The sequence below is a fragment of the Canis aureus genome, chromosome 5 (assembly GCF_053574225.1).
Source record: "Canis aureus isolate CA01 chromosome 5, VMU_Caureus_v.1.0, whole genome shotgun sequence".
NCBI classification, from domain to species: domain Eukaryota; kingdom Metazoa; phylum Chordata; class Mammalia; order Carnivora; family Canidae; genus Canis; species Canis aureus.
Window position 1 is genome coordinate 69,110,715 of NC_135615.1, and position 16,034 is coordinate 69,126,748.

At 50.4% G+C, this 16,034-nt stretch overlaps 1 protein-coding gene across 7 annotated transcripts in view; it reads right to left on the reverse strand.

The window, feature by feature from the left end:
• AZIN2 (antizyme inhibitor 2) overlaps positions 1-16,034 on the reverse strand; it is a 37,004-nt gene extending 20,970 nt beyond the window's left edge. For 2 of the 7 annotated variants that reach the window (XM_077898598.1, XM_077898599.1), the window contains exons 1-9: positions 15,898-16,027; positions 15,686-15,806; positions 14,832-15,004; positions 12,871-13,044; positions 6,430-6,602; positions 5,279-5,413; positions 4,383-4,548; positions 3,093-3,255; positions 1,789-1,901 (exon numbers count right to left, since the gene is read on the reverse strand). In XM_077898598.1, the coding sequence (XP_077754724.1) occupies positions 1,789-1,901; positions 3,093-3,255; positions 4,383-4,548; positions 5,279-5,413; positions 6,430-6,602; positions 12,871-13,044; positions 14,832-14,936 (1,029 nt within the window). In that variant the 5' untranslated portion in view covers positions 14,937-15,004; positions 15,686-15,806; positions 15,898-16,027. The other 5 variants (XM_077898596.1, XM_077898594.1, XM_077898597.1 and 2 more) reach the window with 5 other exon arrangements.

Sequence of the window (16,034 nt, forward strand, 5' to 3'; positions counted from 1 at the left end):
GTACTCAAATATTTATTAAATTTTTTAAAAGAAAGAAAACAAACAAAAAAGGAGCCAAGCAAGCTCCAGCAATAAGAAGTATACTCTGAACCAAGGATTGATTATGTTTAACATAACTTTCTGTGCCTGAGGTCCAAACAAAGTCCTGGGGATGAAGAGCAGGGTTTCAAAGCTGCCATCAAGACTTGTGAAGGGGACCTTCCTTGGGGAAGAAGTTGCAGATGCCTCCCCCCACCCGCCCCCACCCGCCCCCACCCGCCAGGCTGGGTGCCTCTGACACACTCCCAATACAACTCTAGCTAATTTATTCCATCTGCTGTCATCTGTCTCCACCACCAGACTGGGGATCCACCCTGGATCTGGTCACATGGCTAGACCCAGTAAGTGGTTGACAGACCAAAGGAAGAAATTTCAACATCATCCAGAGGAGGAATAGGGCTGACCACAAAGAGGGTCAGTAATATCTCAGTGCCCAAGGCAGGAATACTGACTGGAGATGAATCAGAATGGAGACTGTGGATAGGGGGTGGGCTGGGCCCATAGTCCTGCTCACCCAAGTGGGGAGCAGGTCAGGAATTCCAACGGCAGGCCAAGAGGGTATGGAGGGGGGCAGGACCTGGGAAGCAGCCACTGCCTGCTATGTGCCCTGGGGCGCCTGGTCCTTTCTTGGTGCAGTAGAACGTGGGAAACCACAAGAATGCAGGCAGGGCTAGCGCATGGCAGTGGAAAACTAAATTCCTGCGCACATCAAGGAGGCTTACTCCCATTAGCCAGAGGAAACCACATTTCACAACCCTGCGGTGGAACGAGGATATAATCAAGTCGTGGCATGGGCACCTGGGGCAGGAGTGCTCCTTCTGCCTGTGAGAGATAAAGGGCAGGAAGAGCAGAAGAGCTACAAGGAGGAGCTGACATTTGAGTGGGTCTTGAAAAACTGGACGGGGTGGAAAGAGAGAGGAAAACAAAAATACACTGAGTGTGAATAATAGACCAGGGGCTGGTGAGACACTGAGGTTCCCCCCAGAAAGGGGGCCACAGAAACAAAGGCCTGGAGATCCAAAAATACAACAGGGTGTCTGATTTTCTTGCCCCTCTTTGGCCATTCCTGTTCCCTTGTTGACCTGGAAAAAAACCATGAAAGATGAACTGCTTCTTTTTACTTCTAGAAATTCACTCCAGGGCTTGATCGGAGACAGATGTCAAGATAGAGCAAAACAGGAAACCAAACCAAGTAGGGTTAAGTTGGGTTAAAATACTATGTAGTCCTCAAAAAGTATATTGTCAAAGGTTAGCTAATGGCATGGAAGGAGGTATACCTCATATTGAGTGGGTAAAAAGCAGTTACAAAACACAGTCCAACTTTATTTTTGAAAACAGAATACATTTTTTAAGGACTGAAAAGAAATCTAATGTTCAAAGGATCTCTCTCCACAAGGTGGGACTATGGGTGATCCTCATCATCCCACTATTTTCTACAATGACTGTTTTTACTTTTTCAAAACTAGTTAAAAACACCCCCAGTAGGGCAGCCTGGGTGGCTCAGCGGTTTAGCGCCGCCTTCAGCCCAGGGCGTGATACTGGGGACTCAGGATCGAGTCCCACATTGGGCTCCCTGCATGGAGCCTGCTTCTCCCTCTGCCTGTGTCTCTGCCTCTCTCTCTCTTTCCTCTCTGTGTATTCTCATGAATAAATAAATACAATCTTAAAAAAAAAAAACTGCATGTGATTTTAAACACCCACCCCCACACCCATAATTGAAAAGTGGCCGGTGGGTGGGGGTAGGCTTACCTTCTGCAGGATGGGGGTGGGGCAGGTGTTGTCAAACAGGACCGAGTTGAAGATTCCATACACGCCCTCACCGAGGTGGTACACGATGGTCTTGGGGGTGGACCCGGTTTCCTCTGTGGGGATGGGAGGGGTCAGGGGCAGCACAAGCAGCCACGTGAAGGAGTGGGGAGCTGGCACAATGGTCGGCTCAGCAAGGATGACAGGTAACTAAAGCAAAAAAGGCTGCCCCTTCTGCCCCTTCCTCAACTATGGGGTTGGTCCTGCTGTCCCCAGGACATCAGGTTCATGTGGAGCACACTCACCCCTGCCGCTGAGCGGCCCTGCCCAGGACATACTTCCTGCCTGCAAGGGCAAGAGAACATTCCTCCCCAAACTCGATGTCCCAAGAGGGTAAGCCACTCGTTCAGAGGCACACAATGGAACAGTGCCTGAGCTGAAATGAGAAACCAGGTCTCCTGGCTGGTCTAGATATAGTAATTGCCCAGATTTATAAAGGAAGCCAGAAGAACATCATCTACACACACACACACACACACACACACACACACGCACACGCACACACCAGACATTCTAACTACCTGGAGCCCATCATCCCTCCAAATGGATTCTTAGGGGAAGACACACAGACCTCAGCTCTCCTGCCTGAGATCTTGGAGCAAAAGGCAAAGCCCCAAGATCAGAACTCCTGCCCCACTCCTCACTCAAGGGGCTGATCTATCTGGAAGGGCAGGGATGAGCGCTGATGTTGCAGCGTGGGCAGAGAACCCTGAGTCAGCCCAGCCTAAAATTGAATCCAGGCACTGCCCCTTACCAGCTGTGTGACTTTGGGCTAGTGACTCAGCCTCTCCATGCCTATATTCTGTCATCTATAAAGTAGGCTTAGACGAATATAAGTTGTCATTAATTATTTTCATTATGTTATGAGAAGCAATAGGATGAGTAAGAGCCTGTGCTTTGGAGAGGAGACAGACATGGGGTCGAATGCAGGCTTTACTTTTTATTATTAAGCAATTCACTTGCATTCTCTTTGGCTCTCAATTTTCTCATCTGTACAATGGGCTAATAAAGTATCTGCTCTCCCTAAGGTTGTTTTTATCTCAATCTTCATAAAATAGAAATATGCATAGAAAAAGTTGCACTACACAAGTTGTCTTGGGGGTGAGGGAACTTGGTTGTAAGTTTCTCTAAAGCAACAATCCACCCTCCAGATTCCCCATCCCCTAAAACCAGGCCTTGCTCAGCCAGTCCACTGTCCTTAGCGTCAAGGGGGAAAAATGGGGCTCTGTTGCCCACCTGCCACCTACCCTCCCTTCCAGGCTGGTCCAGAAGAACCTCCTTCTTGGCAATGATGCTGACTGCCAAAGTGAAGGCCGAAGTCACATAGTAGCGCCCCAGCCTGGCAAGGATGTCCACACCACAGCCCTCTGGGAAGTACAGGTCCAAGGCTGAGTTGATCACAGTAGCAATCTGGTAGGACAGGGATGGAGGACAATGACTTGTTTGAAATGTGGGGTTTACATTCTGAGGACTTGCTATAGCTCCAAGTCTATTTCTTGAAAGCTTCTTTGATTTCAGAGAGAAGGACTTGGCACCTGCTAAGGCCCCAGCTGGTGGCAGCAGACAGTTAGCCAGGAAGGGAGGAGCCAGACAGAGCTGGGTCAAGACCCTTATGCTTGTGTAAATCACCTTCCTCAATGCCCCCACAATGGGAAGAGGTAACACTTGGTACTCGGGTTCCAGAAGCCCTGATGTAGATCTTTCTTTCATCAATGTCCAATCTGTTAAATGACATATTTTTCACAGAAAATACAGAGAAGATTGAAGATCAAAATTACCCTAATTCTGTCATCCAGATTGTTAATCATTGTTAACTTTTTGGAGTGACTCCTTTAATTCTTCTTCTATACAAACACTATTTTTTATTATTAACATGATAGAGCTATATAAACGTTCTGTAACCGGTTTTACTCAAGACTCTGTGAATGACCTCACATGGAGGTCATACGAATGTACTATAATTTAACCAATTCCCGAGTGCTAGGAAAAGTCCACTGGGCTCTTGTTATGCTCATCTTTGAGGCTAACTCTGTGTCCTTCGGGGATTATTTTCTTAGGTCAGTCCTAAATTGTGGATATTCCAGAACTTGGCTCTTACTAGGGAGAGGCGTCCCCTAGTGGTTGGAGTGGGGATTGCGGTGACATATTTTTCTTGATTTCATCTCCGATGAAAATAGACAGGTGGGCTTTTCTTTCCCTTGCCCTCCCGTTTGATTTCTCATCAGCTCACCAGAGGGAGAATGGAGAGTGCTAGGCCTTCCGAGGGTTCCCAGGCTTATGAAAATAGGCCTGGTTAAGCTTCAAATATGTGTTTGGACCAGAGTCAGAGAGAGCTGTCTACAGCCAGCTCTGCCGTAGACTCAGAAAGTGACATAACCTCGAGGAGCCTTGGCTTGCCCAGCTGTATGTAACACGGGGCTAATAATCCAGTAAAGCACCAAGCACAGCACTCAGCACTGAGGACCCGCTCACAGTGCCGGATATGCCAGCTCTACCTCCCACCCAGCCCAGTACCACACTTCTGACCCCAGGGTTACCTCTTCGAATCTCACTTTGGCCCCCTCCAATCCAGGGAAGCCACCACCAAGGTCCAGGATGTGCATCCTGTGGCCCAGCTCAGCGCCCATTTCAAACACAAGACGGGCATCTGCGATGGACTGAGTATAGGCGTGAAGGTCAGGACAGCCACTGCCAACATGAAAACTGGGAAAGGAGGGAGAGCTTCGACTTACTTGTGGGGCCCCGATGCCACTGCTTCAGCCCCAGCCAGGGGCAGCCTTGGATAGGCACACTGGACATTGTGCCCATTCTACAGATGTAGCAACTGAGGGCCCCAGAAGTTAAATGCATCACCAAGGGTCACATGGCAAGTGAGGAGTGGACAAGAGACTAGATCCAAGGTCCCTTGGTATCCCTCCCATCCCTTCGTGCTGCCACTAGGGCTGAACCCTCTGGGATGAGGACCAGGGCCCCAGAGTCAGCCAGGTCTGTATGTACCTCTCAATCAGCACTGTGGCCTGCCTGTGATTTAGTTTTCCCATTTAGAAAGTGGAGATAAGACCCCACAAGGCTGTGGGATAATGTACCTGAAGCATTTAGCACAGTGTCTGGCATATCCGAGGCACAGAATAAATGAAAGCTATACTATTAGGTCATTATCATGACTTCTTTCATATCCTTGCAAGAAAAGAGGCAGAGCAAAGGTGTGGCTGCACAACCTTTGGCCTACAGGCTGGTGTAACTCCTGCGAAGCCAGGCAGTGGAACACTCTGAACCTTCTTTCCAAAGAGAGACGACTCTCCAATGGCAGGATTCTAGGCCTGGAAACAGGCCCTCCTTGGAGGCCCCGAGGAAGCTCTCATAGAGAATTGATTAATTCCTGGGGAAAGAGGCAGTGGGCCTGGCAGGGAGGATGGGGCTTCCGGGCACTCACCTCACCCCCACCACCTCCACGTGGCTCCTCTTGGCATTTTCAAGCAGGTGTCTGCAGGATTTCAGCGATGCTCCAAACTTGAAGCTCAGGTGGCTCAGGGAGTGAGAGTCATCAGTAGCAATGCACAGAACCATCCTGAGGAGACATGCAGCGCACCTCTGCCGGGTGGACCCCACCCCCCCCACCCCAATCACGTCCTCTCTGAGAAAAGGGGTATAAACTAAGAGCCACCGCCCCCAACACAGGCCCCTGACCCCTTCCTGTCCCTGTACTGCCGGTCAGCCTCCAAGGCCCATCCAATCCATTTCCCTAAACGCCCTGGGCCCAGCCCCGCGGCCCCTGCCCTGGTCCCAACCTCACCAGTTCTCCCCGGCAGCTCCACTTCCTCCGAATCAGCCTCTACACCAGCCAGGCTTTTCCAACTTTTCTTGTATGAGGGGAACCATTTTTTAAACACGGTCTTATTGAGAACCCCAATATCATATAAAACAGACAAAATGGAAGCTGCTTTGGGTGAACCAGAGTGGTCCACCACCTGGCCTCCCCATCACCCCAGGGAGGTCCTCCCCGGAATCCCCATGGTGTCAAACGACCACGTGAGAGCCACCACCGGAGCAAAACGTCTGGCCCCAACCCTGCCAAAGCCCAGTTACATCAGGTCCCTGCCCTGTGACCGTGACCGACCAGCATTCATTGTTGCCCTCACCTCCTCCCACATGGTATTTTCCAGCCACACCAAATTTCTGCTCATCCCTCAAATGCCCTGTGCCATTTCCAACCTGCACACAATCTTTGCTGAAGCAGTTCACTCTGGTACACTGTTCGTGTGCCCTCTAATTCTATTCACTCCTCAAGCCCACCTCGCATGCCACCTCCTTTGTGCAGCAGTCTTGGCCACCCCTCTTGCTCTCTCAGCCTGTGACCCTGACCTCCATAATACCACCGACTTTTCTCTGTCTGGGCTGTCATGGGTATTTCAGCCTTTGTCCCAGTCAGGCCCTGGCATACTGGGTCCAGTCCAGGAGTGTCTGCCCCAACCTCTTGTGACTGTGGCCAGGTCCAGGGCAGGATCCTCTGTTCCATCTCTACTCCTCCCACCCCCTCTGCCCTCACACTCGGCCCAGCCTCCCCATGAGTGGTTCTCAGCTTACTTGGCACTGGGGTGGCTCTTTACCACCTTTGCCAGCTCCACCTCGTTGTCAAAGCTCAGCAGCCGGACCCCATGCTTGGCAGCATACTTGATCTGTGCAATTTGCTTACAGGGGTTGGCGTAGACGATCTTACTGGCAGGGACACCAATACGCTGGACCAACTCCATCTCTGCCTGTGGGGTCCCAAAGGTGATGGTGAGGAGGCTCAGGGCCTACTAGGGCCCACAGAAGTTGAGGAAGCACAAATGAAGGGCAAAGTCACAGCTATGCATGGGGAGGTCCATAAAAAGTGGACTTTGTTTTTTCACAACAAAAATGTGAAAATCAGGACTCAGGTTGGTTCACCATTCTTTGACAGGCAGGGCTGCCATGGACAGCTGTGCAGGTAGTACACTGTACAATCGAGGGGTGGGAGGTCCCATTCACAGAGAATCCATGGTAGGTTTATATATCTATTACAGCTTCCTGGCAATAAAGCATCTCAGCCTTACAAAATCAGTATATTCATTATAATGAGTGTCTTAAGGAAGGGGTACATTTTCTAATTCACACAGACATTACATGGAGTCCTGATGGCCCTAACAATAGGTATCTGACACATTTTCCAGACAGATTTAATGTTTAATGAATATTCCTTGATGTATTGGAACATTCACCAGACACAGGTCATCCCACATCCCAAGGCCCGCTGTGTGCCCGGTGCTGTGTTGGGTGACTCTGGCAACCCCTACCTCCCAAAGGGGCCTCCTCTTCCTCACCTTTACAGAACACTGTTCCACCTGATTGCTGCATGAATGGTACAGATAATGATGACAATGAGAGCAACCATTGTCACTGAGCACCTACCACAAGCAGGCACCAAATGAGATGTTAGTAAACTTTTTCTATAAAGGGCCAGAGAGCAAATAATTTAGGCTTAGTGGGCCATGTAGGGTTTTTTATTTTAAGAATTTATTTATTTTTAGAGAGAGAAAGAGATCACCCATGCACTAGTGCATGAGCAGGAAGAGGGGCAGAGGGGGAGAGGGGGAAGGAGAAAGAATCCAAAGCATACTCTACACTGAGCATGGAGACTGACACAGGACTTGATCCCAAGACTGCAAGATCTCAGCCTGAGCTGAAACCAAGAGCCAGACACCCAACGGACTGAGCCATCCAGGTGCCCCAACCATATAGGTTCTATGACAACTACTCAACACAAAAGCAGCCAGAGAGAGTGCATAAGTAAACGAGCATGGCTGCGATCCAATAAAACTCAACAAAAGCAGGCAGTGGCTTCACTCTGGATTCACTATTTCTTCTACTCCCTACAATAACCCCATCAGAGGGGTACCGGCTCCACTTGAGAGAGAAGGAAGCTGGTACTCAGAGAGGCGGTGTAGCAAGTAGGAGGCAGAACCAGCTTTCAAACTCAAGTCTCACTCTCCAGGATGGAGGGCAGGAAGTCAAGAAGCAGCCGGTTCTGAAACACTGTGGGAGATACTGGGCTATCTTTAGCCATCCTGAGTTTATAATAAGACTCCGATTTTAAGTTAGCCGCTTTTTAGTATGAGGTACTTATGTGCATGATCTCATGTGATGTCTATAACTGTCCTGTGAAGCATTTATTGGCCACATTTTACAGAGGACCAAATTGAGTTCAGAGAAGTCCACCTGCCTGCAGAAACACAGCCAGTGAGTAGCAGAGTGGAACAGAGCTGGAATTGCTGCCCTCACAGCTGGCTTCCAATGACCGTGAGTCTGAAAGGAGATGAAAAATGTGTTTTTGTCCCCAGTTTTACCACATGAGGTAAGAGGAAGAAACAATGGTAGCAGTTTGGGACCTGTGCTTTAGCTTTGATGATAAATACATAATAAATATTGTTATTCATTGAAGGATTTACATATGCCAGCCATTGCATTAAATATTTTATATACATTTTTATTTAATCCTCATAATAATCTTATGAGACAGAAAACAGAGGCTCAGAGAGGTTAAGTGACTTATCCAAAGTCACACAGCTTTTAAGTGGCAAAGCTGGGATTCTAATCCAGGACTGTCAGACTTTAGCACATGAGCTCTTAACCACAGTACTGTAACAGAGATTTCAACCTTGATGCTGAGTTGACAAGTATTTCTTGAGAATCGATTGAGGTGCCAGGCTCTGTGACTGGTGCTAAAGAAAACAAGTGGTAAGTGAAGCAGACAAAATCTCTGGCCCTGTGGAGATCTTCGGGGAAGATAGGTAAGAACAAATGAGCACTAAATAATGAAGGAATTCTAAACACATAAGAACCCTAAAGAAAGAGCTCAGGATACTAGAGAGTGTGGGATGTGGGACCCGGGTGCCAGGAGCCAAGGGTAGACTTTCTGAGAGTCAGAAAGTTAAGCTGAGCTCCACAGGCGGCCTCCCCCAGGCCCAGAGGGATAGAAGGAAGTTTCTGGTCAAGAGAGCAGCCTGTTCGGAGCTACAGATGCACAATGTGCTCAGCCTGGTCAAGGAACAGGGAACGCAGGATGGCCTGGGCCGGGAAAGCACAGTGGGGAAAATAAGGTTGCTGGGAGGTGGGCAGAGCCAACAGGGAGCCCAAAAAGGTTGATGTAGATTTCTATTTTATCCTGTGAGTCAAGGGAATCCATCTGAAAGGTTTCAAGAAGGGAAAGGGCACAGTCAGGTTTGCACTTTAAATGCAAGGTTTCAATGCATAAGGCTCTGGCTACCATGCAAACGAGGACTCAGCAAGAAGCAAGAGGATTCTGGGGGGACTGGTCCCAACCGCCTTGGGCGAGGTAATAGCTGAGGGAGATGTGTTCTGGGGGACAGGGCTGGCCAGCATGGTGGTGGATAGCCTGTGGGGCTGTCTGACTCCATGCCCAGCAAGCCGGCTGGCCCTTCCCCAAGGGGAAGATCGTGAGTGCGTTTGAACACACTGGGTTCCAGGCGTCCTGTGGTATCCAGGCAGCTGCTGGATATATAAGGTCTGGGCTGGAGATCAAAACGTAGGAGGTGGCGGCATATTGATGGTATTTACAGCCGTGGGAGGAGATGAAATCCCCCAAGAGGAGGGAGAGTCTACAAGAGAAAGGGAGCCCAAGACAGAACAGAATCCGGAGGAGCTTTCCCATTTAGAGAGAAGGAAGTCAGGCAGCCAGGATCTGAGGGGAGGGGAGGAGAAAGAACGTGTCCAGAAGGGGCGGGGGGACAATACATAGGCTATCCATTCTTGTCACAGCAAACCTTGTCACAGCAACTCATGTCTGTACAGAAGGAGGGTGTCAACTGTCACAGGTGCCCAGGGGTGGGGGTGGGGCAGGTGCAGAGCAGCGCTCCCGTTCAGTGAATTGACTTCTGAAGTTTTTTAAAACTAGAAGCATAGGTTATCTTTGAGGGTTTTTAAGAAGAATATGTCACAAATGGGGAGCTGCTCTTCAGTGGGTATAAAATTCCTGTCCTGCAAGATGAATTAAGTCCTAGAGATCTGTAGAACCGTGTCTATAGTCAACAATACTGTGCTGTACACTTAAAAATGCATTGAGGGGGAAAAATGCATTGAGGGTAGATCTCACATTAACTGTTCTTGCCACAAAAGCAAACAGTCGTGGTGTTAAATGTTGAGAGGATAAGAAGAGAACCAAGGAGTGTCCCTGACAAGGTCTAAATGCATGGGACAGATTTCCAACACCTGTCAAGTTTAAACATTGCGACACATAAATATCATTTACATTTTGTATATTTTCTATGGATCATATTTATAAGTATTTTTAAAATACCATATGCCCACCAACCTCAAACTCATAATGGCGATTATCTCTGGAGACATTAAGCTGATGGCCTACATGTGTGCACGTTTGTGTGAATGAATCAATTCGTTATTTGAATAATTCAAAATGAATGTTTAAAATAAAGTGCTTACTGAATCCTGAAGATCCCTGGGGATGTTGGTAGAAATTCCTCAGAGTTGTGAGAGTGGAAATGGGGAAGCATGCCTCAGATGCTGCAGATAAGGGAAAGAGCCAGGTGCACACAGACAGGCAAATGTAGACGACTCTGGCAGTGAAGAGGGAGGTTGGCACTGGGCTGGGGGGTGGTATGGTATCCCGGGAAGGCTTTTTAAGATGGAAGGATGCTGATAGAGACAGCAAGAAAAGACAGGATGCAGGCAGGGGAGGTGACATAAGGTCCTTGGAAGGGTGAGTGGACATGCAAAGCATGGCCTGTGCCCTTGACCTGTCCATTGCATAAGTACACCCAGCCCCCTAGGTCAATGTTGGCCAAGTCATGGTGATGTTAAAGCATAGCCACTAGTGATGGCCAACCAGAAGAGGGCAGCCTCGGCCTTTCAAGAAAAGCTGTGCATCCTGGACCCAGTAAGTGTGATCCTCTCACCTGCAGGCAGGGGGCCTCTCACAGCTCTGGGGGCTTGCTAAGGCAAGCGTCACCAGCTGGGGCCCAGCTCTGCCATCCCCTCCCCAAGGACAATGAAAAGATGCAGTGAGAGAGCTGGAGACCCCACTGCCACTGGCCCTACTCAAGTGGCCACTTCCCAGCAAGTCACTCACCCTCGGCGCCTCCTTTGCTGTATGCTAAATGCTTCCTCACAAAGCTGTTGTCAGAAGCAGGGTAATAATCATTACCTCACAGGATGGTTGCGAGAATAAATGAGATCACATACAGAAAACGCTCTGCAAAGTGCCTGGCACAACAGAAGCATTCCGCAACAGTATACGCTTTCAATGTCCCTGCGGACTTCCAAGGTCTTTCTAAGCCCTAACATCCTACACTCTGCTCTTTGGAGACCAGACCTGAGGCTGGAGGGCCAAGCACACAGTGTACCACCTCTGGGTTTCCAGACACACAGGGCTAGTCAGGAGGTTTTGGTCCTGTTCTTCATCCCTACACCAAGAAGGCTAGAAAAGGATCCCCTTCCTCCGATCCCAGAGCAGAGTCCCAGCATGCCACAGGGGGACATCCTGGCTCTGCTACCGGCAAGCTGTGTGCAGTCGGCCCCCAGTCTCCTGGACTGTACATGGCAATCTCTCTCCCCACAGACCTCACGGGCTTTATGCAAGCACACGTGAAACAAAGTGTGCAAAGCAAGAGCAAATGCCAAGGGGCTTTGAGATGACAAAAGAGAAAGATTCCCCTATCACTAAGAGTGTTAACAGCATCTTTGATAAAGGTTAACCTGCTTGTTCTTACCATCCCACTGTGGTGTACACCTCTTTCCCACCCAGAATCCCTCTACCCCTCTCAGCCTGCCCAGGCTAGTTCTTCTCCTGTCTCCTCCAGTGTACCTTTCTAGAATCCTCCTCACAATATCCAACCATATTGCTGACCAGGACTTAAAACAATCATTACTAATCATTTAAAAAAATAACAGTAATGACAATATCACAAAGCAATGCCCACCAGGTTTGCTCTCGCCTCACCTTTGCACTTGCTGTTCCCTCTGCCTAGAATGCTCTTCTAGTTATCCACCTGCTTGATCCTTTGCTTCCTTCAGGTCTGTATTCAAATTTCAGTGAAGCCTTCCCTGGCCAAACTACATAAAAGTACAATCCTTCCTCCCAACATTCCCTACCTCCCTTCCCCACTTTCTCTTTCTCCCTAGCATGGGACCATCTAAAATAATATAGATTTTCATTATTTAACTTGCTTGTTTTTTAGAAAACAAGTTTAATGAAAGAAAAGCCTTTTCTGTTTTTGTTTGTTCACTTGCTAAATCCCCACCCGGAATAGTACTTGCCGCCTTGTAGGTGCTCAAAAGAGGTCTGCTGAATGAATAAATATGTCCAAAGCTGTACCCTGAGGAAACTTTATAGCTTGGAGGCTTTCATTAACTAAGAACAGGATGAAAGTAGATAATCTAAGCATTCAAATCCAAGACAACAGAGCCTGCCTTACTCCACACACTGTATTGCCAGCCCTGGTGACACACTGACTAGCACACTGTATGTAGTTCAATGAATAAAGAGTGATAGGAAATAGGCAAGTAAGTCTAGAGAGAGCAGGAGGGGAATTAAGACAACAGCATTAATCTAGCTAGAAAGGCAGCAAAATTGGCAACACCACAGAATTCTCAAAGGATTAGCTGAGAAAATGTACTGTCACACATTATTATGACTATAAAAGAAAAAAAACAATGATAAGAAGGTATTTTTGTTTTGTTTTAATTAGAGGAACACCACGTATAGCTCTATGCCAAGAAGCTTGAAAATCTCCATTAAAAAGGTGACCCATCTCCCCAGAGACACACAGTTCCAGTTCCCGTTTAGAACTTCTACGTTTGTTTCTCCCTCCTTCATCCTTTCCACCCCCTCCCAAGTGGGTGGCCCTTCCCAGAGGGTGGGGGCCAGCTGCAAGCCACCCTTGCTTCTCCAGGGCCCCTGGCAGCACCCCAGCCACATGCGTGTGGAGCAGGCAACAAGGGTCAGTGTGCCAGCGGGGGCCAGGGGCTCACCTTGTTGGCACAGCTGAAGCCCAGCCCCAGCTCAGCCAGGACTTTCAGCACACCCGGGCTGCTGTTGCACTTGACAGTGTAGAAGGGCCGGACTCGTGGCAGGCACTTCAGAAGGCAGAAGTGCTTCCTCACGACAGCACCGAGGTCGGCCACGAAGAAGGCAGCCACGTCACCCTGCACAAGAAGGGGGAGTATGAGACCCCACTAGGCTCCCTCTTCCTGCGTGCCATCTGCAGTCTTCCCAGGGACCCACCCCAAGCCCAACTCTGGCCACCCAAGCCACCTTGCTCGAAAATTCTCTGGACCCAAGGCAAACTCCCCAGCCCGTGTTCAGAGTTTTGTGATCTGGCTCCAGCACCTCCCCTCGCTGCAGCTCAAGCTCCAGCTACACACTGGAGCATTTGCACAAGAGCTCCAAACTCTTGTTCCCACCATGCGCTTCATGCAGAATACCCTTGTCCCTACTAGGATCTGGCAAATCCCCAATCTACCTTCAAGTCTCACCTCAAATGTTACCTCCTCAGAAACAATAAGGCAACTCTGGCTTTAATGCTCTCACTGGGGGCATCTGGGTGGTTCAGTCAGTTAAGTGTTGTTTGCCTTCAACTCAGGTCATGATCCCAGGGCCCTGAGATTGAGCCCCACATCGGGCTTCCTGCTCAGCGGGGAGCCTGCTTCTCCTTCTCCCCTCTCCCCACTTATGCATACTCGCGCGCTCTCTCTCTCTCTCTCAAATAAAATCTTTTTAAAAAATGCTCTCGCTGCATTTTATACATGCTTTCAAAGTATCAGAACTGTATATACATTTGTCTTCCCCAGAAAAAAGATAAATTCCTTGCAAGCCAAAGCCATGGCCTGCAGCCCACTGCCTTTCACAGAGAGGTGCTCGCTGAAGCCTTGAGCTAGTCCCACTGCCACTGTGCCACTGTGACCCATGCCTGTGAACGACTGGTCACCACAGATTTGCTGGGGGCAAAACATGTACAAGGCTCTGGGTAAGACAGCATTACTTAAACCCTCACTGGGACTCAGTTTCCCTTTTATGCAACTTTTTTTTTTTTTTTTTTTTTTTTTTACTGAACCCCACTTGTGTCTGACATGCTCAGGGATAGAGATGACCAGACAGGGCTCTAGCCCTGCAAGGCCTTTGGTCTTGAAGACAACAAACCCTCTAAGCAATTACAAGCCCGGTCAATAAATGCTCCACAGGAGTTTCTACACAATGCAGTGGAGGCCACAGACAAAGGAAATACAAAATTGGCCTGGGAGATTAGGACAGTGACACTGATGAGTAATAAGGAAGGACGGAAATAGGTAAGAGCTAGAGAGGCCGGCAAAAGGGCATTCCAGGCACAGGGAACAGTCTGGGTGAAGGGGTCTAACAGAGCACACAGCATCATGGGGAAATACAGCTGTGGTTGGGCTCTGATGGAGCATGATACACCATGGGCCATGCCGGCAGCGGAGCTATGAAGGCAGAGCCCTGGCTTGACCCTGCAGGCAGTGGGGAACTGTCAGACAGTTCTGAGTTTCGGCATGGCTGTGATATAAAGTCAGAGCAAGTGGGATGAGGCAGGGAGGAGATTAGCAGGACCTCTAGAGAGATGAGGTCTGAACTACAAAGCCAGGACCCAGAAGAGTACCCTGGCAGGTGGTTTAAGGAACTTGGTGGTGCCCTGAAGATGTGGGGTGAAGCCAGACTCCCAGGTTTCTGACCTAGAGAGCTGGGCAGACGGTAGTGGTGCTGTTTCATCAGGGCAGGCAGAAAGGGCAAAGTTTGGGGGCAGGATATGGGGGTAAAATGAGCCTGTCTCTGGTCAATAGCAAGGACTAACTGCCAAATATGAAGGGAGATGGGAGCCAGAGGAGTCCTTCCAGAGAAGGACTGTGGTGTACACCTCTTTCCCACCTCTTTCAGCTGGGCCTCTACAGGGAACCCACCCCCACTCCCGGCCCCTCACCGCAGTGGCCTGTGAGGCCCCCAGAGTGAGCTCCTCCAACAGGTCTCGGGTGCTGAAGCCCTCCTCCACCATCACAAAGTCCGTTTCGCTCAAGTAGCCAGCCATGCCGAGGAGGAGGAGCCGATGGGCTGGATGGAGCCGCCGCCCCGCCGCCTTAGAAAGTATGCAACACACTGAAGGGGTGGGGAGGAAGGGGGTTAAAGTGAGGGGGCCGCTGAGGGGCTGCCCTCCCCAGCCCCTCTGACCTCCCCAAGCCAGGACGCCCAGTCCTGTCACACCCCGCTGCTAGCACAAGCCTAGGGAGCTTGGGTTCCTTGGCAAGGATGGGGACAATCGGGAATCCTGGACTGGGACAAGGCATAACATGCCTAGATGTCACTGCCTCCCCGAGCCTCAGTTTCCCCATCTGTAAAATGGGTGGATTATTTTGAAGCTCCTTCCCAGTTATGATATTCGGGTTTCAGCAAAAAAGGGAAAGAACGAGCGGGAGCAGGAAAGCCAAGAAGCTCGGGTGGGGAAGTTTTCAGTGGACCCTCAGTCTTGACCACGCCCAACTAAAAGAGGCTGGGAGTGGCCCCACCAAGGAGTCTCAGCCCCAGAGCAGGAGCTTAGATTCCAGTCTGCCTGGGCTGCGTGACCTTGGGTACGCCCTGTCCCCTCTCCGAGCCTCAGTTTCACCGTTTGTAAAGGCGGGGTGGGGGGGCTAGTCCTGACGCGCTAGAATTCTAAGCGTGCCTGGGGCCACATGGTGGGTAGAGGTCGCGGGCTCCCGGGCGGGAACCGAAGGCTGAGGTTCTGCCCGGGGGAGCCCGCCCGAGTGCAGGGCCGAGGACCCGCCCCCCACACCCCCTTACCAAGCCCCGTCCTCCTTCGCGGGGGCCAGAGCCAGGCGCGCTGCTAGGGGGGGTCGCCGGTGACCTCGAAACTTGTGCAACACCCCGAGGAGGAGTGGCAGTTGCGGAGCCGAGGCCCCTGCTGGGAGGAGGCAAGGGGGCCGGGGGCAGGTCAGCACTGGAGCCGGGGGCGCCCGCTCCCGGAGGCTCCCCGAGCCACTCCCCGCACTCGCCTTAAAACGCATTTACACGGCTTCGGCCCATGGGTCTCCCCAGCGAGTGAATCGGCTCCTCGGCGCCTCCGCTCGCCCGCTCCCCCCGGCTCGGGCCCCGCGGCCTGCGCCCCGCCCGCCCAGCAGCCACCGACCCC